The sequence below is a fragment of the Eretmochelys imbricata genome, chromosome 12 (genome assembly GCF_965152235.1).
Source record: "Eretmochelys imbricata isolate rEreImb1 chromosome 12, rEreImb1.hap1, whole genome shotgun sequence".
Lineage (NCBI taxonomy): Eukaryota > Metazoa > Chordata > Testudines > Cheloniidae > Eretmochelys > Eretmochelys imbricata.
In genome coordinates this window covers 40,871,214-40,894,921 of record NC_135583.1, presented here as the reverse complement: position 1 = coordinate 40,894,921, position 23,708 = coordinate 40,871,214, and the positions used below count along the sequence as shown (strand labels likewise).

General features: G+C 56.9%; 1 protein-coding gene across 1 annotated transcript in view; it reads right to left on the bottom strand.

Annotated features, from left to right (window-relative positions):
• LOC144272673 (B-cadherin-like) overlaps window positions 1-23,708 on the bottom strand; it is a 42,236-nt gene that overhangs the window by 8,332 nt on the left and 10,196 nt on the right. Inside the window, exons 3-9 of the mRNA XM_077830917.1 lie at window positions 6,823-7,040; window positions 4,989-5,132; window positions 4,259-4,408; window positions 3,105-3,249; window positions 2,155-2,330; window positions 1,080-1,208; window positions 161-346 (exon numbers count right to left, since the gene is read on the bottom strand). Coding sequence (XP_077687043.1) covers window positions 161-346; window positions 1,080-1,208; window positions 2,155-2,330; window positions 3,105-3,249; window positions 4,259-4,408; window positions 4,989-5,132; window positions 6,823-7,040 — 1,148 coding nt within the window. The remainder of the gene's footprint in view (window positions 1-160; window positions 347-1,079; window positions 1,209-2,154; window positions 2,331-3,104; window positions 3,250-4,258; window positions 4,409-4,988; window positions 5,133-6,822; window positions 7,041-23,708) is intronic.

Below are 23,708 nucleotides of genomic sequence, written 5' to 3'. Positions count from 1 at the left end.
GTGGGCTGAGCCGGGCCGGTTTACGTTCCTGGGGTGAATGCGGGTGCATGCAGGAGGGGGAAGCGCTGCAGCTGAGGACCCCAGGAGCCGTCCCCCTGGGCCGTAGCATTTTCAAAGTCACGTCAAGGTAAGGCGCGGGAGCTGGGTGGGCACAACTCACCTGGGAAGTTTTCAGGAGCCCGTTGTTGTTGTTGGGATCCGTGGTTATGGTGAAAAAGCCCCCTTCGTTCCCTCTCACAATCTTGTACTTCGCCTGCCAGGCCGGAGAGCCCTGCTTGTCCCTGTCCGACACACTCAGCCTGGCAACCAGCACCCCCACTTCGTTCTCGGGCACCGTGGCTTGGTACTGCAATAGGAGGGACAGGCTGGACTGTAGGGCACCGCTCTGACTGGCTGGAACCCTCCACACAGGGGCACAGCGCAGCTGCTTCAGCTGCTGGGCTCCAAAGGGAGCCGCAGCTGGAGATCCTGGGCCAGAATCACGACACCTATTTCCAGGGAGCGCTGGTGGACCCAGAGCTGCTACACTCTCCTCAAGGGGCCCCATACATTGGGGGCGGGGGATGGAAAGTTGCATGAGTGTTCCAGCGACAGAAGACATCTGTCCCTGCAGCTGCTATTCCATAACTACACACCCAGGGCCAGGATCCACAGCTAGGGGAAATCAGCAATTTCCACCGGCTTCAATGTAGCTATGCCGAGCTAGGGTCTGGCTCTCAGCACTCAGGTACGAACACACACAACAAGCAGGTCCCCAGCTCCCGCAATGGCTAGCGGTACTTCCGTGAGGTTGCTGTGACGTTTACCTTTCACTCATGTTCCTAAAGGGAGCAAGTTCAGGCAACTTCCAGTTAGAGGCAAATGTTTTTGGCACAGAAGAATTTGATTCTCTAACCCCATGGAATAGTTCTGCCCCTTTGATTCTTCACCACATCTGAGGTTTAGTAACTTGACAGTTTTCTCAGGCATCTAATTCACTCTTTGCGCAGCTGTAGCTAATCAACTCCTCTGTGTTGGGAGTGGAGCTTCTGACCCGGGTAGTGCGAACAGAGAGAGAAGCAGGCGAGAGGTTACGTTACCGTGAGTGGGTCGAACACTGGAGCATTATCGTTGGTGTCTGTGACCTCAATCATTGCTGTGGCTGTGGTAGTAAATCCTTCGCCTCTTAAGTCGGCAGCCTGGACAATCAGCGTGTAGTTGGGGGTCACCTGCAAGCCACAAAAGCCAATTTGGGGTTAGCACCTGGAGGACACGTCAGCCTGCTGCCATACTGGCTGGGAATGGGCTTTGCCAGGCCTGGCCTCTCTGCCTCTTGGGGGAACTTGTTATGATTAGTTTCCTTGCGGTCAGAGCAGCCAGCAGGTGAGACAGGAGGTGTGAGCGTCTGAACTCAGCTAGCAAGCAACACCACTCCTCTGGCTGCGGGTGCCCGCTCGGGGGAGTTTCATCCACTGAAACCCGGCAGTAACAGGTAAGGAAATCTGCTTCACAATTCAGCAGGCAAGCTGTCATTGTCTCCTCTACTAAAAATGAATATTTCACATTGGTAGCCTAGAGCATTTTAACCATTCACTTTTCTTTTCAGTATCTACAGTGAACAGCTTGGGGGTTTTCTGCACATCTATCTGGGCTTGGACAATTAATCAATGACGTCAGTTTCACTTTGTATTTGTTAGAAAGTGGGTTTCCCTTGATCAGTAGAGTTCCCAGGGCAACCCCTCCTGCTGGGTGCAGGCTCAGCAAAACCATGTTTCGACAAAACCCAACGTGGTTCTGAGATTTGATGCATTTAAATTAGCTGAATTAACCAAACACGGCCAAACTATCAGGCCTCCCGTGCAGGGTCAGTTTCTAGTGCTGCAGAGATGCCCGTTGAACCCCCCACTGCCTCCCTGCCAAGCACAATTCACTCAGGCCGAGAGCTGGCCGGGCAGGGAAGGTCTAATATGGCACAAGAACCCAGGAGAAATGGAGACAGCAGAAGTTCGACAAAGACATCCTGCAGCGTGACACGGATTGTGCCGGACACCCGCCACTGTCTATGCGTCTTGATGCGGAGCTCGCACTTCAGAGCCTGGGGCCGTCCATCCTCTCTGTGCAAACGTAACTATGCAGAGCTAGGATCTGACTCCAACCCAACGCTGCAACACTCACCTCTCTGTCCAGCCCAGCTGCAATCACACTGATGATGCCATTCTCAAAGTTGATGGTGAACATCTGGTGGTGGGGTTTTTCAGGTATCTGCTGCAGGATGGAGTAAGCAATGACCCCATTGTAGGAGTTTACACTGTCGTCTGCATCTGTGGCTGTCACTTGCATCACGGAGGAACCTGGGCACGAGTTTAGAGCAACACTAATTTTCTCCTTCTAGGACAAAATGAGGCGGGAGACATTTCTCCAGAACGCACTGCCGGGACCAATCCCGCCCTGGCCCACCAAGGGGAACGGGGGAAGGTGACTAGATCAACCACCAGGCATTTCCCATCCCTAACGTCTGCTGATTCCTCTCTGCAGTCACCAAAGAAAGGGAATAAGATTGTAAGCGCCTCGGGGCAGGGGCCGGCTGAGTTGTCGGCCCAGAGCCATCGATCTCACTGGGGCGATAGAAAGACTGGAGCCCTAGGAGCGTCTCACAGGTAAACAGACGGCACAGTTTAGAGCCACATTTACTGATACCAAATTAGCTCCCCTGTTCCCTTCCAGTTCTCACACCGCCCCCATCAGCGCATCAAGCGCCTGCTCCCTGCCAGCCCCAGAGCCTTCTGCGAAGGTAACTGGTCCCCTCCGCGGGTTCTGTAGAGAGGCAGGTGGTCAACCCCAGGATGCCGACTCTCCTGCAGGATCGGGGGAAGGAACTGCTGGGTTGGAAGGGGAGGGAGAGCCTGCTCCAAGCCCAGCCACCCGCACTCTGGACAAGGCGCGTCTGCTCAGTGGGCAGATTTTAGACCCTTTGGGTTATTCTGGGATTTAAATTCTTCAAAGCAAAATTAACCCAACACTAAAACAGTCCCTGTCTCTCTCTCTCTCCTTGGAGGGAACCCTCCAAAGCCACATCTCATGACCGGTGTGTCTCAGCCCCCAAGTCGGGGGCTCTGCTCACATACCTGGCTTGGCTCCTTCTTCTATGAAGCCTGTGAAGACACTCTGGGTGAACTGAGGTTTGTTGTCATTCTGGTCACTCACAGTGATGATGATCTCCATGGGGTCCTCCACAGGCTTCCCATTCGCAGACACAGCGTGAGAAAAGAGCTGCAAAGCCAGCACGGGGTGTAAGGCACCATTCAAGCCACCCCGTGAGGCCACGAGCAGCCAGCAGCACCCGCCAAACCCAGCCATGACTCTGAAAGCAGCGGCCATGCTTGGCTTGTGCATGGCGTTCCACGAATCCCTGCAGAACGGGAGCCCGAGCCTGGCTGGCTTTGCCAGAGGGGACTTGCCTTCAATTCCCCAACTCCAGCTGCTGGCTGACCATCCCCACCAGGGTCTTGAGTTCACATGCAGGCCACACGGAACAGGTCCCGCATGGGGGAATTCTGCCCAGCTCAGCCTAAGCCAAGGGTTCGGACAGCAGCCTTCAAAGGGCCCATCCAGCTCCCCTCCACACTCGGAGGATAATCACTGGCTGCCCATGGACAGTGAGGTCCTGTTACCCAGGGAGGGGCCAGTCTGGGCTGTCCCGACCCGTGTGGATTTATGGTTTCTCCTCCCTGCTGGGCCAAACCCCGACATCGGTAATGGACACGGAGCCACTGGCCAGCCCTGCTCTGCCCAGCAGAGACCCACGGGCCCGTGACGAAGCGTCCAGCCAAGCTTTCGGAGACAGGAGGTGCACGCTGAGCGCGTCTCCAAGCAGCAGGGGCCCTGCTGAGGCAACGAGCCGGTGCTAGGCTGTCAGCGCGCTCCAGGCCCGATTCTCACCGGTGCTGGGCCCCCTCAGCAGCACTCAGCACCTCGGGGAAAGAACCGGGCCTCAGGGCCAAGTGCTGACGTGGCCAAGTGACCAGGGCCAGGCACAGATCAGGAGGCAGTGCCCAGCTGGGGTCAGCACCTCCTCTCTGGCTTTACTCTGCCAGGCCTCGGGGAAGAGACCGTGATGGGGGAGGAGAGGGCAGCTGCCCTCTGGACCGTGCGGTACAAGAAACAGAGTGAGACCCAGTTTATCGGAGCCTCGGGCCCTGTCCCAGCCGCCTCCAAGCTCCAGGGGCCATCAGTCCCTGAGAACATGCCCCTTTTCCATCATTGGCACCCAGGGACTCACCGTGTAGTTGCTGATGTCTTCTCTGTCCAGCGGCTTCGTCACCTTTAGCTGCCCCGTCTCCCTTTCGATGATGAAGACGCCCACAGGGGGCTCATCTGCGCCCCGCCCCGTGATGCTGTAGAAAATGTTGGTGCCGTTGTTGGATTTGATCTGGTGCCAGAGAACGGGGCAGGTCAGCCGGGGGTTTCTGAGCACGGGGGCCGCCCCAGCCTGTGCTCCCCTCCCATCTCGCCAGAATCCCTCCAGTCCCCGAGAAGCTGCCCTTCACGTTCAGGTTCCTGCTCAGCACCACATGCCACCCCATTTACCCCATGCGGGGATACGGCGGAGGAGGACAGGCCTGGAAGGCGGGTTTGGTGCTACACAAGCCCAGTAGCAGACAGAGGGCTTGGGGAGGTTCTGTTTGTGAATGCTGACGGAGCAGCCATCTGGGGGCAGATGGAGCCTTCCCCACAGCCCGCGCTGCATGGCCGCCCTGTGGCAGCCAGCTAGTGCACAAGACCCAGGCAATGAAATGGCTCCTCGGCCCAGCTGGATGCACAACCAAGAGCAAGTGGGAAGGCGGAACCAGGGCGTCAGATCCCAAGAGTTCTTCCAAACAAATGCCACCCACCCATCTCTCCACGCTCCCCCTCTGCCTTCTCCCAGCTACTCCCCTCCTCCCACCCCAAGAGTGACACACCCAACACACCACGCCTGGCTGGGATGCTGTGCCAAAGGCCTCCCATACCTGAACCAGCGGCTTGGGGAAGGGTCCCCTCTCATTCTCAGGGCAGTTGATTGGAGGGATGACCCAGTCCCTCTTCTGCCTCTTCCGGCTGAGTCGGGACTCTGGGAAGATCAATATGTCTGCCTGAGCATTGGCGGGGGAGTCCTGCAGGGAGAGACACACGGTTCACAGTGAGGTCCCTGCAGTAGACACAAGGGGGCTGGAAGTTTTAACCAACCGTCCAAGATTCAGCCACACCCGTTACACAGACAAATCCAGACACTGGTTCTCCACCTTCTGCTAAGGGCTTGAGGAGCCATTCACTGCAAGCTCTTACTAATTCACCACTGGGCTGGGCTGGACCGGAACAAGTAACTGGAATTGCAGGGAACTTCGGCCTATCCCTTTTATAGCTGGGTATGGTGCTTTGTCACAAGGGACGTAACAGGCCCCAGACCCAGCTCCTTTGACTGCCACTGCACATTGAGTGGATGTTTTCAGAGAACTATCCACAGAGACTCCAAGATCTCTGTCTTGAGTGGTAACAGCTCGTTTAGACGCCATCATTCTATATGTGTAGTGGGGATGATGTTTTCCAATGTGCATTACTTTGCACTTATCAGCACTTTCCTATCCACTTTCTCCACCCCAGTCATGAGTGTACAGAGCTCCATCCTAGCCCCCTTACTCGTTCCTTCTCTAAACTGAACAGCCCCAGGCTTTTTAATCTCTCCTCCTGCAGAAGCAGTCCCATCCCCCTACTCAGTCTTGCTGCCCTTTTCTGTACCTCTTCCAATTCCAACAGATCTTTTCTGAGATAGGGCGACCAGCACCGCACGCAACATTCCAGGTGTGGGCGTACCGGGGATTTATGTAGTGGCCGTAGGATGTTCTCTGGCTCCTTATCTGGCCCTTTCCTAGTGGTCCCCACCACTCTGTTCGCTTGTTTGGCAGCCGCTGCACACTGAACAGATGCGTTCAGACAACCAGCCACAGCGCCAATCTGAGAGCCCCGCTGCAGAGCACAGGAGCCAGAGCTGGAAGAGGTCCAAGCTCCTAACTTAGCGCTAATCCTGCCCGTTGCCGAGTGTCCTTAGCTCCCGCTGACGCGGAGTAAAGGGTGCTCAGCAGCTCGCAGCACCAGGCGCTTGAAATGTACAGCCTCCCTTTCACCCCACCCCTCTTCCGCTCGAGCGCAGCGGCTCCCTGGCAGGAGACTCAGCTTTGCTCGGGAGGACAGCATCCCTGCAGCGCTGTGCTCACTCCTGCTCCTCCGCGGGACCAGAGCCTCCTGCTTCGCCTTGGCCTTTCCTCTCGCTGAGCGGCACGTGACCTACAGGAGCCCACATGGAGGAGGCGGCAGAACGGAGACACCCAGGGTCAGGGACGCCCCCGCGTGGGTCTCTCCCCAGTATTCAGGAAGGGAAGCTGTGGCCCCTGGTTCCCAGCGGGCTGAAGCTAGCAAAGCCTCGCAGACGGTACCCAAGGACGCTGACTTTCCTTGCCCTCGTTTGTAGAGTGAGCCAGCCCCAGGAGAGAGCCGCGGGCTGAACGGCTGCCAGCAGCTTTATCCTGCCCAATAGCTGACAGCCGCCCCCCTGCCCCAGCGCAGCTGGCAGCATGCCACCGGACCCCCGGGGGGCCGCCCAGGCTCTGCAAGGGGGAGGCAGCCAGGCAGTCACGGGACGGGGTGGCTGCAGCTGCACAGAGACCGTTCTGCTGGCAGAGGATGAGCCCAGACTGGCCCGGGGCTGGCCTGAAGGGACACAATGGCCCGCAGCGGATGCTGCGTCAGACGGGCCGGGCCGGGGCCGACGGGTCGCGCGAACCAGGCCCGCTGGGTTTGTCGCCATACCGTGTGCCGGCGGTGCCGGTGCCCCTCTCTCTTCAGGGTGACCTTGGCAGAGTGCTTCTTGCTGGCAGAGTCCCAGGCATGGATGAAAAAGCTCTTTTCGTGCCCGTGGAGCTGGAGGGGACGTTTGACTGAGACGACTCCGTCCGTGTGCACTTTGAAGCGTGTGTCATCCGACAGGTACGCCGTCCGCTTCCTTCCTGCGCAGCTCTCGAAGCTCACTGCGGAGAGAGAGACAGCAAAGCCCGGCAGGAGAAGGGGGTTAGAAGCGGAGCCACCTGCCCATCCGCATATTCCAGTCCCCGGCAGGCCAGCGAGGGCTACCCCCGCCCCGCCGGAGACCAGGACAGCCAGTAGCCGGACGTTCCTCTCTCCGGACCGAGCCCCACCCGCACTAACCCCGCCAGCCAGGGGCCCAACGCGCCCGAGCGTCGAGATCGCGAAAGGGGACGGAAGGGGCGAACCAGCAGGTCGATGCCTCCTGGAGGGCTGGTGTTAAAGCCTGAGCTTTGCCAGCCTCCTCGCCTGTAACAGTGGGCTGAGGGCAGGAGGTTTCACTGAGCTGCCACCCACCGAGCACAGGCAGAACCCGGCTCCTTTACAGCAGCCAGCGGCATGGCAGCGCCGTCCGCGAGCAGTTCGGAGGCCAGGCCACAGCAGTGCAGAACATCCTGGACTCAGTGACAAGGGCCATGCCGAACCCATTCGTCGCTACGCAGCTCCCCAGCCACAAGGCCTTAGCAACTCGGCCTCACTGCTAATTGCTCTTCCGAGGCCAGGGAGAGACCGCTAGCGCCAGGCGGGGCGGGGGGGTTCATTAGCAAGGTTCTCAGACTGCAGGGACACGGTGGTTGAGGAGCTAGGCTGGGCTATCACTTTAAAGGGAGGTTCTGCTGGCAGCAGTGACGGGGCCGTGAACTCCACCCTGGAGTACTTGGGCAGGAAGTGGTGACCTGCGTATTCGCAGAGTCTTCCATATAGACACCATCGGCGAGCTGTGCGGTCGATCACCTCCACTGGGACACCCAGCCCGAGAAAGCGCCTCAGCCAGTCCTCAGAGGCGGTGACCGAGCAGGTTCACATTGGAGCTAAAGGTTTCAGAGGGGGAGCCGTGTTAGTCTGTATCAGCAAAAACAACAAGGAGTCCTTCGAATCCTAGAGGATCAGGGTTGGAAGGGACCTCAGGAGGTCATCTAGTCCAACCCCCTGCTCAAAGCAGGACCAATTGCCAATTTTTTCCCCAGATCCCTAAACAGCCCCCTCAAGGATTGAACTCATAACCCTGGGCTTAGCAGGCCAATGCTCAGAGCACTGAGCTACCCCCCCTTGTGGCACCTTAGAGACTAAACACATTTATTTGTGCATAAGCTTTCGTGGGCTACAGCTCACTTCATCAGATGCACCTTCTTGTCAACTGTCTGTAATGGAAAAGGAGGACTTGTGGCACCTTAGAGAGACTAACAAATTTATTTGAGCATAAGCTTTCGTGAGCTATAGCCCACTTCATTAGATGCATTCAGTGGAAAATACAGTGGGGAAATTTATATACACAGAGAACATGAAACAATGGGTATTACCATACACACTGTAACAAGAATGATCACTTAAGGTGAGCTATTACCAGCAGGAGAGCGGGGTGGGGGGGACCTTTTGTAGTTATAATCAAGGTGGGCCATTTAACGGGGGGGGGGGGAATAAACAAGGGGAAATAGTTTTACTTTGTGTAATGACCCATCCACTCCCAGTCTCTATTCAAGCCTAAGTTAATTGTATCCAGTTTGCAAATTAATTCCAATTCTCTCCTTTGAGTCTGTTTCTGAAGTTTTTTTGTTGAAGAATTGCCACTTTTAGGTCTGTAATCGAGTGACCAGAGAGATTGAAGTGTTCTCCAACTGGTTTTTGAATGTTATAATTCTTGACGTCTGATTTGTGTCCATTTATTCTTTTACGTAGAGACTGTCCAGTTTGACCAATGTACATGGCAGAGGGGCATTGCTGGCAAATGATGGCATATATCACATTGGTAGATGTGCAGGTGAACAAGCCTCTGATGGTGTGGCTGACGTGATTAGGCCCTATGATGGTGTCCCCTGAATAGATACGTGGACACAGTTGGCAACAGGCTTTGTTGCAAGGATAGGTTCCTGGGTTAGTGGTTCTGTTGTGTGGTGTGTGGTTGCTAGTGAGTATTTGCTTCAGGTTGGGGGGCTGTCTGTAAGCAGTGCTTACATCTGATGAAGTGAGCTGTAGCTCACGAAAGCTTATGCTCAAATAAATTTGTTAGTCTCTAAGGTGCCACAAGTCCTCCTTTTCTTTTGTGAATACAGACTAACACGGCTGCTACTCTGAAACAGTCTGTAATGGGCCACTCTCTTACCACTTCAAAAGTTATTTTTCCTCCCTTGGTATCCTGCTGTTAATTGATTTAACTTGTTACACTGACCTCACACTTGGTAAAGCAACCCCCATCCTTTCATGTATTTATACCTGCTTCTGTATTTTCACTCCATGTAGCCGATGAAGTGAGCTATAGCCCACGAAAGCTTATGCCCAAAATAAATTTGTTAGTCTCTAAAGTGCCACAAGTCCTCCTCGTTGTTTTTACTAGAGCTAAAGCAGATGCTGCCCTTTGGAGCAACTTTGCCTGACCTGAGATCTCAGACATGACAGATGCCATTGGCACCCTTCTCGAAAGAGAGGCATCACTCCTGTATTCTTCCAGGCGCCATAACCGCCCACCCAGTCCTAGGCTGCTTCTAATCAAAGCTACAGGCCCCGCTTCCAACAGCCAACCGCCCGCTCCCCCGCCCCGGGGATGCTGTAGAGGCACAGAACTGAGGGGACCTGTGCCAGTGAGCCTCTCAGCCTCCAGCTGAGGTGCCAGTCTCAGCCAGAGGGCGCCCATGCCCCAGTCTCCTTGGCCCACGTGCCCCGGGCACAGCAGGACCTTTGACAAAGCAAACAAAGCGACGTTCCCCTGAGTCGGTACCAGCAGCACAAACCGCAACGCTGGGCTCTGGGAACTGCCCTGGTCTCCTCAGGGTTGGTTTAAAATGGGTTTCACTGGGAGTGAGAGAGTTATGGTGGGTTTCGTGGGGCCCACGCTGGGACTATCTGGTCACGAGCCTGGGTGGGCACGGCCGGGCCGGTCGCTCTGGAGGCCCAGCCATCCCGCGCTGCTGGCACAGGCTGGAAGGGGATTCCTATAGCTCGCAGCCCGGGAGCCGCTGGGGCGGTTTGCTGCACCCTCTCCTCCAAATCATACCCTGACCGGGGCACCAGCAACTTTATTTATGGGGAGGGCGGGGGCCGCCAGCTGCTGTTCCAGACTCCACTTATCCCACATTTATTAATGCATGCCCCAACTTTGGGGAGGCGGGAGGGGAGGGGAGTTGTCTTCCCCATGCCTGGTCAATGCTGAATGCAGGCTTCCCTCCCCTCCCTTCCCCTCCGCCCCCAGCACAGCAGGGAGTCCCAGGTGCTGTCTAAGCCCAGGGCTAATGGCAGCCCCGCTGCTTTGTCCTCACAGCTCCAAGATCAGCAGGAAATGGCTGCAGGACCCCACGCCCTCCCCTCCCCCAGGAAGCCAGGTGATTAACCTGGGAAGGGAAGGTCTGGAATGCGGCTGCTCCCACTCCAGGCAAACATCCCAAGTGGTTACAGTGAATGTAGGTGAGACCCACCTGCCTCTTTCCGGGGACCAGCCCCCCAGAGCTCCAACTCGGCCGGGGGCTCTTTGCCCCAACTCCCGGATCTCACCCCAAGGAAATGAAGCATTGTCTAAAAGGACCCTCCCCACACTCCGCAGAGCCCCTCCCAGCTAGTGCACTAGGTTATTAATGATCTGCCCGGTGAGAGCCAGGTGGGGGCGGGTCACTAAAAGCTTTCACAGTACAGCCCTGCTTTAATGGCCTCTCAGGCTCTCCTTGCTAGGCCTGCCAGCACCAAACAGGGAGCAGTTCACGGGGGCGGGCTCCACAACCCGCAGCCCCCAGCTGGAGAAGGGACAAGCAGGGTGAGCCAGTGCCCCTCCGACTTGGGTCACCTCCCACTGCTGGCCCCTACTCAGCATCGTGTCCGCACAGCTGTACGACGGGGGCGGGAAATGCATCCTAGCAGGGCCCAGACAATCGATAGCGCAGCCTTCAGAGGAACAGCGACATTAAAAGCAAAAGCTGCCAGGGGCGCGGAGCGGGCCGCCGGCTGCCGGGGGCGCGGAGCGGGCCGCCGGCTGCCGGGGGCGCGGAGCGGGCCGCTGAGCGGGCCGCCGGCTGCCGGGGGCGCGGAGCGGGCCGGGGGCGCGGAGCGGGCCGCCGGCTGCCGGGGGCGCGGAGCGGGCCGCCGGCTGCCGGGGGCGCGGAGCGGGCCGCTGAGCGGGCCGCCGGCTGCCGGGGGCGCGGAGCGGGCCGGGGGCGCGGAGCGGGCCGCCGGCTGCCGGGGGCGCGGAGCGGGCCGCCGGCTGCCGGGGGCGCGGAGCGGGCCGCCGGCTGCCGGGGGCGCGGAGCGGGCCGGGGGCGCGGAGCGGGCCGCTGGCTGCCGGGGGCGCGGAGCGGGCCGCTGGCTGCCGGGGGCGCGGAGCGGGCCGCTGGCTGCCGGGGGCGCGGAGCGGGCCGGGGGCGCGGAGCGGGCCGCCGGCTGCCGGGGGCGCGGAGCGGGCCGCCGGCTGCCGGGGGCGCGGAGCGGGCCGCCGGCTGCCGGGGGCGCGGAGCGGGCCGCCGGCTGCCGGGGGCGCGGAGCGGGCCGGGGGCGCGGAGCGGGCCGCCGGGGGCGCGGAGCGGGCCGCCGGCTGCCGGGGGCGCGGAGCGGGCCGGGGGCGCGGAGCGGGCCGCCGGGGGCGCGGAGCGGGCCGCCGGCTGCCGGGGGCGCGGAGCGGGCCGCCGGCTGCCGGGGGCGCGGAGCGGGCCGCCGGCTGCCGGGGGCGCGGAGCGGGCCGCCGGCTGCCGGGGGCGCGGAGCGGGCCGCCGGCTGCCGGGGGCGCGGAGCGGGCCGCCGGCTGCCGGGGGCGCGGAGCGGGCCGGGGGCGCGGAGCGGGCCGCCGGCTGCCGGGGGCGCGGAGCGGGCCGCCGGCTGCCGGGGGCGCGGAGCGGGCCGCCGGCTGACGGGGGCGCGGAGCGGGCCGCCGGCTGACGGGGGCGCGGAGCGGGCCCCGCACATCAGAGCAAGTGCTGCAGGCATGAGCAGGACTTTCCAGCCAGCCACGGCGGAGGCTCCCTTCACCGCCCATCTTGCAGTTACACAGCAGCACAACTCAAGAACTTTTTGCCCGCAGGCTTCTCGGGCTGTGCAGCGTCAGACCCAGAGCAGATCCAATACCCCAAAGTGCTGACGTGCGCCAGGACAGTAAGGGCGGGAGTGGGGCGGGGGGAGGAGTGAGGCAGCAAAGTTCATAGGGGGTGGAACTAGGGGTGCGGCCACACCCCCAGCTTGAAGCGGTTTCCATCATACGCAGGGTTTACAGCTTGGTTCAGTGGCTCTCAGCACCCCCACTGTACAAATTATTCCAGCGCCCTGCCAAAGTTATGGGGACAGAAAATCTTTCAGGGGACCCGCTACTCCACTATCCGAACAGGAGATTTTCTTTCTACCTATTCTCCTGCTGAAAAAGAGGGGTCTTTGTTATCTGCCCTCTTTCCCCCATAAAAGCCATGACTAACAGTCGGCTGCATCTGGGAAGGAAGCTGGGCTGGTTTGAAACAGAACTTTGACCACAGAACCACTCCCAGGGCGGGTAAAAGTGCTACATTCACTGTCCCCTCCAGCAGCCCGAGGGCACAGCGGAAACGCATGCAATTCTCTCATCTGTCCACATTTATGGTAGCATGAGTCCCCCGCCTGTGGAAGTGGTTTTGTTTGCTTCTCATGAGCAATGTACAATGGGAAATGTTTCTCCGTCTCTTAACATCTAACCCATTGGTTCTCAAACTGTGGGTTGGGACCCTGTTTTAATGGGGTGGCTGGGGCTGGCTTAGACTTGACGGAGCTTGGGGCCAAAGCCTGAGCCCAACTGCCTGGGGCTGAACCCCTTGGGCTTCAGCTTTGGCCCCCCTGCCCAGGTCGGCAGGGCTCAGGCGGGCTCAGGCTCCGGTCTCCGTTCCAGGGTCATGTAGTAATTTTTGTTGTCAGAAGGGCTTGCAGTGCGATGAAGTTTGAGAACCCCTCAGCCCTGGAGGAGCTCTCGCCTCCTTAGGTGGCGGAGCTCTCGCCTCCTTAGGTGGCAGATCCCTTAGCAGACGAGCAGCCTCACTGGCCACCAGCACTGAGGCAGGTCGCCCTCCGTGCATGCTCCCAAAGACCCGTTAAGAGCAGGTGGCAGCTGGCTGGATACATGAATGGAAGGGTGCTTGCACCTAGCTCCCCCCCGCAGGCTACGGTCACTGCTATTTTGCGTAACAGCCTACGGCCAATTCCCTCCCACTAAGTATTAGAAACAAACGAGTGTTGGGAAGTTCAGCATCAGTCCATGTTGCTGGGAACCAAAGAGCTTCGCCATTAGCACCATGACACCCAAGCAAGGGAGCGGGGCGGTTTTGGCAGAAACCAGCATGGGACGTTCTGATTCCAAGCAAAGAAGGCTTTTGGATGCGTTTTGTGTTGTAAAAGCCTCACTTTGTCATGGAGAAGAGTTAGCTCGATGGCCAGACGCCGACGCCGCCCCCGGGCCGAGAACCCCAATCAGGGTTAGAGAGCGTGCAGTTCTTCCATCACAGAGGAACGGTGGGTGGAGCAGTTTGCCATGTACCTGACTTGTCTACACCCAGACTTCCTAAAAACCTGATTAGTTAAACTGAGGCAAACCCCTAGGGGGAAACTCAGCTGGTTTAAAACCGGTGACATTAGGCCCAAGCTCAACCATAGATTTATCACTGAAAGTTACACAGATAAGCCAGATTTAAACCCCGTGAGCGTCCACACCTGTTTAACCCATCACACCTTTCCTTAAACCAGTGCTGGTGCATGAGCAGACCAGCCCATCACCCAAGTGACAGTCTCTGCACACACTGAATGGACTGACAGCCCCTGAAGGTCTCTGCCACCACCCGTGGACCAGGCTTTCCTCAGCTCACAGGGGAATGGGGCATTTTCCTTCGGGGAGTGGTGGGCTCTGCCTGACTTTGGCAGGTGCAGATTGGTCAGTCAGAATTCTGCACTGGAAGCAGATCAGCTGCAGGGGCAGCACCCAGACCGCAGGGGAGTTCCTGTTACCACTTCTCTACTCCTTATCATGCCCTGCAAGTCAGTATTCCCAGAATGTCCATTCTGTGGGCTTTCCAGAGTCACTGCACTTGTCTGGAGACAGGCCTAGAAGCTAAAGGAAGCCCAGAACCAAGCGCCCTTAGCACGCAGCTCAGGCTGTCCTGGACTGCACACCATCACTCCGACAAGTGCTTTGTAAGACAAAAAAGATCTAAGCCCCTTATAGCAGGGGCTCAGTTCTCCCACCCTTGCTCTCACTGAGTAGCTCCACTGGCTCACTGAGCAAGGGGAGCAGGATCTGGCCCCTGGCTACTGGGAACCAGGTCAGTCCCCAGCATGACAAAATGCATGAGAATCCAGACTGCAATTTTCAGTACTGATCTTCAGTGAAACCAGGGAGTCCACGGCCACGCACCAAGTCAGCCACTGCAGAGCTTGGTTTCAGCCACATTCTTGCCATGCTGGACAGAAGAGCCAGGTCCCAGGTTCGGTTGTGCATTTCCCCACCTGTGACCATTGGGGGAAGAACCCCAGCCCGGGGTGTTTCCAGGGAAGGCTCTGGGGGAGGAAGATGCATTCCACTTCAGTGATGTCACATGAGTGGGGGGGGAAGAGGGGGACTGTTAAAAGGTTCCTGGACAAACAGACTTTTGTTTGTGGGATTGTTTCTGCGCTGAGTCTGGGAACAGATGTTTACTGTAACTAACGGCCCAGGTATGATTCCATTGGATGGGTTAGAGCCTTCAGAAGTGGCTTTGATCACCTAGCGACATAGCCTGAAAAGTACCTGCTCCTTTCCCACCCAAGCACTGAGACCAAGGGAAGCATCCCTCAGAAAGGCATCCCTTCAGAGTCACTTCGTCACCACCGGGAGCTTCTCTCACAGTAAATTCCAGGATGGGACCCATTTCGGGAGCAGAATGCTGCTTGGGAGCGGTTTGCAGGAGCCAGCACCCCGCGAGTGGACTCAGACTCCCCGGGTGCGGCCAGACGGAGCGTGGTCTGCCGTGCAGTGGCTCCAAGCAGCAGAGGTATGGAAGAGCTCTGCCTGTTAAGGGCCACTGAGATAGATCCAGGGAAAACTTCTCCCCAGGAAGAGGGGATGCACTGCCGGCAGCCACGCAGAGGGATTGGGAGATGACTGGCCCAGACTCCTCTCAGGAGGCCACGTGGCCCCAGGAGAGGAGCATGTCCAGGTTCAGACACAGGGGCCAAGCAACTGCAGCGGGCAAGGACGGAGCAGACTTTGCGAGTCCCTGCAGAGAAGCAGAGGCAAAAACAGCTCACCGGCCCGAGAAAGATTCCCGCCTGTGCGCAGCTTGACCCTGCTGCCATGCAAGGAAACAGGACGGGCCTGCACAGTGTAAAACAAGTTACACGAAGACAATTCCTTGAGTCAGCATCACCAATTTCTCATCCAGACAGAAGCCACCCTGCAGAGCCCCGGATTCTGGCTACCAAAGGGGAACAAGCACCATCACAGCACTCTGGCATACCTGCTTCTGGACAGCCCAAGCCTCTGAGCTCCACACTCCAGGAATCTCTTTATTGAAGCACTCATCCTGCTCTCTCTAGCGGAAGGGCGGGTTGTCTTTATTACAGAGAAACTGAGCAGCAGCGAGGTTAAGTGACTTGTGCAAGGTGTCTCTGCAAGCCAGCGGCAGAGCCAGGAACAAACCCCCCAACTCTCCTCCCCCCCAGTCCTGTGCTCTACTCCGGGATACAACGCTGGCCCTTATTTCGTGATGGAAGTTTGAGCCTTTCCACTGGAAAGCATGCAACAACATTCTCTAGAGAAGCCAACCAGTGGTGTAGCAAATGTTTCCATTAACCATCAGAGTTGGAAGGCTGGGAGCCCCACTGGTTTTGAATTTCACCACAGTTCAAAGGCTGGGAGGCCAGTTAATGCTTGGCATGAGGCATCCTCAGAGATGACTGGCTAATTCAGCCAGGGGAAAACCTTGTGCAGACGCCCTAGGTCCCAGAAGGGCCTTGGAGGACAAAAGGAGAAGAGCTTTATTGTTGTACCCAAAACAAAGAGCAAGCCCCAACAGGACATAAAGCCTAGAGTTGGAAGAGACCAAGTGGGTCTCCCCCAGGGCTGGTGCAGGATCTCTCTACTGAACATTCTCTGTCCAGCTTGTTCTAAGAGGTGGCAGATTAGAGTTTTGTGGGGCCCTGGGATGGGGAAATGGGGTTGGGGCACAGGGGCACAGCCTGCTCCGCCCACCCAGCGCTCCTGCTGGGGAGCGGGGTCGGTCAGGGTGCAGGGGTGCCCATTTTTCTGGGGCCCCTGGGCACAGGCCCCGTTGGCCCAGTGGCTAATCTGCCGATGATTGTAAGAAGTGTCCCACCAGACAGGCCTCCCTTGCTTTGTTGTGGATAGAAAGAGAGCGGGGTGGGGTGGGAGCAAAAGGGAAGAATACATCTCGTTGTTACATACGTGTGTGTAGTGAGTTTGTACAGCACCTAGCACACCAGGGTCCTGATCCATGACTGGAGCCCCTCGGTGCTACCGCAACACAAACAGTGACCCTAATCCCCACTCTGACCAGCTTCTCCACCAGCTTTCTCCGGATACTCAGCCTGGATTTTTCCTTTCATTTGCTCTATCTAGCCAGCTCTGGTGTATTCTATGTAGAGGGGAAACACTTCTTCCCAAGCCAGAGCCCTGAGCAACGAGATGTGAGAGTTGTTAGTAGCTAAGTGCCTGCAGGATGGCCACTGACTCCAATGGAGCAGGATCAAGCCCTTAGTTTTCCTGCTGACAAGTCATAAAAATATCCAGCCCTTGTAAATCGCCAGCCTCAAGAGATAAGGTGGGTGAGATCATATCTTTCATTGGACCAATTTCTGGTGGTGAGAGAGACAAGCTTTCGAGCTTACACACCACCAGAAGTTGGTCCCATAAAAGCTATTACCTCACCCACCTTGCGTCTCTAATATTCTGGGCCTAACCAGACTACAACTGCAGCCTCTATGCCTGTCTTTTAGCCTCCTGCAGCAGAGAGTTACATAGGTGAACTGTATAAACCACCATCCTTCTATTTGCTCTAGGCTTACTGCTCTTCCAGTTCTTTCGGTGCTCCCCTTTTTCCCACTGCTCAGACTATGGGACAGAACAAGAGGAGGAAAGGAGCACTTGCCACTGGGTTTTCCATAATTGAATTCCCTAGTCCTCCAACCCCTCCCTTTAGGGCTAAATAACCACCATGTCCCTGCTCTCTTCCTTTGCCATCTTGGAACGAAGACTGCAGCAAGATTTTAGACCCTGACAACTGGAAAGCAAAACTGACTAGACGCTATAAACAAAAGCCTGTGTAAGGGACCCGGCAGTTTATCGTCACTGTTTACTTCCCTGCTTTGGGTCATCAGCACAAATGGTGAAAAGTAAGTTTGACTTTTAAACCTCTTTCAGTCCAACAACCTAAGGGAAGGAAATGGGTTTAAAAAATGTTTCAGCCTGACTGTATCCCTAAGGTGAAGGCAGCGCTCCAGACGTGGACAGACTATTGTCTGATGGACTCTCTATTCATAGTCTTACAAAAGACAGAACACCCCTCGCATCCCCTTTGCTTTCACGGCTAAGGGGCAGCGAGAAGTCCGTGGAGAGCACGGCCGCCATCCTGTCATAACGGGGCCCTGAGCAGATTTCAGATAGCATAGGCAGCTCAATGTGCATTACGTAAATGGAGGAAGGCAGCTAAACATCTTCTCTAACGTACAGTTTACTTCTGCCTTTGCTCATGCACAACTTGCTGATCCACCCTGGAGTCAGAACGCTTACCCGGCAAACCTGTATATGTAAACAGGAGCCTGCCCTTGTGAATCGCTGACACCTATCAGAGTAGCAGCCGTGTTTGTCTGTATCCGCAAAAAGAACAGGAGGACTTGTGGCACCTTAGAGACTAAAAAATTTATTTGAGCATAAGCTTTTGTGAGCTACAGCTCGCTTCATCGAATGCATGCAGTGGAAAATACAGTGGGGAGAGATCTGTAATCACAAAGAACTGCTCAAAGGGATCAAGAGAATAAAGAATTTTCCATGATGCATTAAATGGACAAAGTCACAATTCTGCCTGAACTTAATCACTTCTGTAACAAGTAACCCCTGAGAGCCCATCACTGAGAGATCAGAGCAAAGCACTTGGTTTCCTAGGGTTTTTTTACTTGGTGCATTTAACTGCAGTTTGTACACAGTCAGGTTTATTTCTTCCCCTGTAGATTGTGTTCTTTCCCCTCCCCTTGGGCAGCAGCGGAGAAGAGCAAGCTTGTGTTTGTTTTGTTAAAGAGCAAACTATGGAAAACGCACACAAATCGGTGGGGAACTCTAGGGCAGGTGTACCATTGAAACCACTTTTAACTCATTCTTTGCAGTTGACTTAATTCCCCAGTGATGGGTTCCTTTGAACAAAAGCAAACAATCAATCAGAGGATTAAATCTACACCCTGCCAATTTCAACCCATGCCTACCACCAGGCTAGCTAAAGGAAAACTCTTTGAAGTCATTAGAATAACATCGTTCCAATTCAATCCAAAACGCAGGACGTCTCATCATCTCCTCCAGCAGCAATTTGCAATGGGCTTCTTCCATGGGCCGTGGGTGAACCCCTGGCTTGGGGAGGTTAGCCCCGCAGCCATGCCCCTTCCACCCAAGGCCCCGCCCCTTCCACACCCACCAGAGCCTAGCCCCCACTGTGGCCACTGGCCCCTGCCTCAGGCTAGTGCCCCCAGCCCCCCGGTGCACCGGAGAGCCGGGCAGCACGGCCCCAGCCTCCCCAGGTCGCACTGTCAGGGCTGTGCCACCAAGCCCAACTCATGGCCGTGCCACCAAGCCCAACTCATGGCCAGCCACCCCCCTGCCCCTGAAGGCACCCTCTGGCCCAACCCCAGTGTTGAGCAGGCCAACAAGCAGGCGGCACGGCCCCAGCGCCAGGAGGACGGGTGACATGGTACGGCCCCGGGGGCGTACTGCGGCCCCCAGGCTGCCTTCCCCAGCCCCTGACACAGAGGGAATAGCAGGCAGGATGGGGCCTGGGGTGGAGCATGGGTGGAGACACGTCAGGCTGTTTGGGACAGCAGATCCTTCCCATGCCTATGATACCCGCCGCCTGTGGCTTCTTCACTGCAGTGTTGCCAGGGTACAATGTTAAGGACTAGATCAGCGGTTCTCAAACTGTGGGTCAGGACCCCAAAGTGGGTCACAAACCTGTTTTAATGCGGTCGCCAGGGATGGTGTTAGACTTGCTGGGGCAAAGCCGAAGACCAAGCTCCACCGCCCGGAGCTGAAGCTAAAGTCCAAGCCCCACCACCTGGGGCCAAAGCCAGAGCCCAAGGGCTTCAGCCCTGGTGGCGGGGCTCAGGTTACAGGCCCCTCACCTGGGGTTGAAGCCCTTGGGCTCTGGCTTTGGCCACCCTGCCCGGGACAGCTGGGCTCGGGCGGGCTCAGGCGCTGGTCCCCCTTCCTGGGGTCGTGTAGTAATTGTTGCTGTCAGAAGGGGGTTGTGGTGCAATGAGGTTTGAGAACCCCTGGACTAGATCCAGTCTTGCAGCAACGCTCCCTGCCCACAGGTTTTGGGATGTACCCCCAGGGACGTACCAGGGGACGATAATGCAGGTAACAATCAACACAAACCAAAGGCAAAACATCTCACACCACACCTAAATGGGGGGGGGAACGACACAGCCCCATGGCTCACTCAGTCCCACAGCAGGATAGGGCAGGCACCACAGAACAGAACGTGTTCAGACCTTCCCATTCCTGCACGGCGAGCAAACAGTGGGAAAGGTTTAGAGTTAGTGGTGCTGATTTGCCTGCAACACATGCAGGCTTCCCAGTGACAAGAGCACTGTGAGGACACCCCGCTGCTCTCAGGAAAAAGGAAGGTGCCAATTTCTGCATGCCAGTTCGTCCTGGGAATTGCCTGTGCACCCCAGAGGGCAGCCTTGCACCCTGTGGGGGGCGGGGAGGTGCCACGAGGGTTCTGGGGTTTACAGCACTTTGAGCCTGGCTGCTGGAAACACTCTCATGGCTAAAGCTGCCTTTGCATCCTCCATAGCCTTGGTGTCTGTTTCCAGGGTGTGGTAAGACACAACCTTTTGTTCCATCAAGGCAATATGCTGACATGGCATTGGCGTGGTTTGCTTAAAGGCTTTAGCAGTCAGCTCTACTTCGTTACAGGGAGCTGCGCTGTGTGTGTGTGTGGGGAGGGGGGGAATCTAACGAGGTGGCAGGTTACAGCGGTTGTTACCAGCACACGCGCCTCAGACACCCCCCACAGCAGCCAGCGCTCTCATATTTGTGGGTCTGCATGCTGGCTTGTGCCCCACTCAAAGCGGGGGGGGGGGGCAGGCACGAATCGCACACGCAGGTAAGGGGGCTGAGCCAATGGAGAAAGGTTGGCAAATCCCAAACACACACACTGTCTGAAGGGATAGGTCACGGTCTTGTGGCCGGCAGGCCAGCTGGCGTTTTGACGACACAAGCAGCAGGGCAAGGGTCCAAACCCCGCATAGCCACACAGTGTCCCCTCACTGGGAACCCTGGATCCGCTGAACAGCCCCGTCTCCTAGCAGGACTGCGAGGTCCCTTCCGCTCCACAGGCTTGTATCGCCTGGGTCTCTTTCTGACGTGCCCAGTGGCGCTCTGGCTTTTGAGCTGCTGGCTGCGAGGGGATCTCCGTCCACACTCCCCGACAGCCAGAAGGGCCCCACTGAGCACAGCCAACAGATGAACACAGTCCTGCAGCCAGGGGACCTGCCGTCGGGCTCTTGGACAGAGCCGATGTACCCCTCCAGCTGCGAGCGTTGGTTCTCCCACAGGTCAGGAACACAAGTCACCAGGACAGAGTGCTAACAGGGCGGCCTGTCTCCTTTATTTATGCTAGGCCATACAGGGAATTAAATCATGCTGGGAGAGCAGCTTTTCCCGGACCTGGATATTACAATAGACCCGACGATGGGAGGGGAAGGCAGGAGTGAGCATGTGGTTACCTTTTCCTATGAGCTGCGGGTCCCTAGGAAGAGCTTGTGCATGGGGTAAGAGACAGGGGGCCCAGTGACTCCAATGCCCGCTGAATTTTTACTGAAGTCAGACAATCCTATGCAGAACCAGCTGTCACAGCCGGCAGCTCCCGATTGGCCAAACGGCTCCTGGAGTTTGGGTGCCCCTAAAGCCGAGGCAGGGTCTCTATGGCAAGAGACCCCCAGGGTTCCCAATATGAAAAGGAGGGCATCCCATCCTGGGCGCAGTCTGCAGCTGACAGGAGCTGCCTCCTCTGGGTGCCACGCAACTCCCCACCTCTGTGCAGGAGAAACTCTTCCCAGGGACCCGCCGGGGGGCTGCTGCGGGGAAGTGACTTGGCGACTCCCCCGGCCACCCCGCAGCCCAGGGGCATTGGGCTGCTGCAGGAGCGGCCTGTCAGATGGGGCAGAACAAATCCCAGCCACATCCTGCTGATCTCAGCCCCCTCTGCCATTGCGGGATGTCAGACGGGCCTCTCCACACCTGTGCAAGCCGTAGCGGCAGAAAGCTAGGGATTATATGCAAATACAATGCGCTAATATGCATCATTTACATGAATCCCACAGGTCATTTGCTTCCTTGCCCACCCCCAAGCCAGCCATCATTCCCTCCCAACCACTTCCCCTTCTGTTCCACCCTTTGCTCTCTCCTGCCTCTCGGCCAGGAGCGTGGCCTCCACCAGCCACAGGCAGATGGCTCAAGTGACATCCTCCATCTCCCCTCTTTCCCGCCCCCCCCACACACACTGTGTGTCGCTGTATTTGCATCTGTAGGGCTACAGGCAGGGTGGGGGCCTATGCTCTAGCAGGAGTCTGGCATTCAGACCCTGGAGGATTCTAGCCATTCGGACTCTCCCCCCAGCATTTTGTAACCACTGAGATGCAGCCCAGATGGGCCTCCCCACTGGGAGAAGAAGTGGCTGGTTGGGCCCCCCGGATGGGGACCCTCCCAGCCAGGCAGGGAGATTTAATGCACTTACTTTTGCGTGCTTCCTCCCCTGGCCGTGGCCAGCGTTACTGTGCGCGGCTGGAGTTGCAGCGCCCCACCCCAGAAGCGAGGGGGCTGTTCTTTCAAACCCCAAGCCAGGACGCTGGGTGTGAGCGCTGGGGTTAGGAAAGAGGCTCCAGCAAAGAAGCAATTCGTTCAAACTGTGCGGGTGTCGCCACTGATGGCCTCCCGCTCAGCTGCCTCCTGCGTGCGGCTCTCAGAGCAGAGGAACTTTCCCAGTCGCTCAGGGTATGTCTACACTACCCACCGGATCGGGGGAGGGGGATGGGGGGGCAAGGGGCAGGCGGAGTCGACGGGGCAGTGGCAGCAGTCGACTCATGGCGGTGAAGACACCGCGGTGAGTCGGTCTAAGCATGTCGACTTCAGCTACGTTATTCACGTAGCTGAAGTTGCGTAACTTCGATCCATCTGCCCCCCAGTTCAGACCAGGGCTAAGTGTCTGAACAGGTTTCTCAGGAAACACGGAACCAGTGGTGTGGCCGTTCGCTCGGCACGAAGGAACAGCCCCGAGAGGCTCTGGGCTCCTTCAGCCTCGCTCTGCACCCCAAACCCTGCTCACCATACTGAACGCTCATTCCACGGTGCGGCTTCTGCCTGGCAAACTGAGGAAACTCTGCTGGGTACAGCAGGGTCTTGAACAAACACCAAAACATTTTAATCCAGTGGAAAGTGTGGAGAAGTTCCTGGGATGCCAAGACCTCCTCGAAAGAACTGGGACTGTCTGGTGGTGAGACAAGGACACGGTCACTTTACCCGGAGGTAGCTGCATTCCAGAGATGTGCACAGGGATTCTCTTTCAACTTAGCACACCTTTTACTGGGTTTCCATAGCACTGAGATACAAAATGGACCTCAATTTAATATCTTTGTCGCTCCTGGGCACAAGAACTCACACAGTCACTAACTAGGAAGAGTCCAGTCCAGTTCAGAATTTTTCCAGTGTGAAAAATAATCATGAGTTTTTGTATTGCCAGCATGTCCCCCAGGTTTTTTTTTTAAACCCCAGATGATGGGGATAAATGATCTCCCAGGCCCCCCACAGTGATCTGGAACAGAGTCTAGTCTCAACTAACAAGCAGGACATTAGTTCTTTAGATTTCAAATACCGATTTTCCAGAGGGAGGCTCAGTAATAGACCCAGGGAGTCACTGGTAAGTTACAGCCAGCAGAACCTTTCATTTGTTTTCATAGCGGTTTCCAAAGTGTTTCCATTTTAGGGAACACTCATCAAAAATGTATGAAATCCTTCTCAATTCATGCTACAGAGTTTGCAAAGCTCTGGGATCCAGCAACATATAATGCAAGATCATTATAATAATGAGACACTTGCCACTTTCTCCATCACATAATGCAAAGTTGAGTTAGTCTATGGCTGTGTTTAAGGGTGTCTTAAACCCATAAGAGGGATGGGAGGTGGGCAGCGAAGGATTTCCCCACACAGAAATCACAGGTGAAGTAGGAAAGTCCCTAAATTTCATTTCATTTTCCATTTCAATCCAGTCTCAGAATGACTCCCACATCTGTTCTTCCTGCAATAAGCCTTCTGGGTGAGAGTAGATGCTTTGGACAATTAAGGCAACGGCCACATTAGGCAAAGACTCAGAGCTGCCCTCCCGCTCGCCATGCGCGGGCAGAAAAGGTTCCCGAAACACCGTCCACGTCCT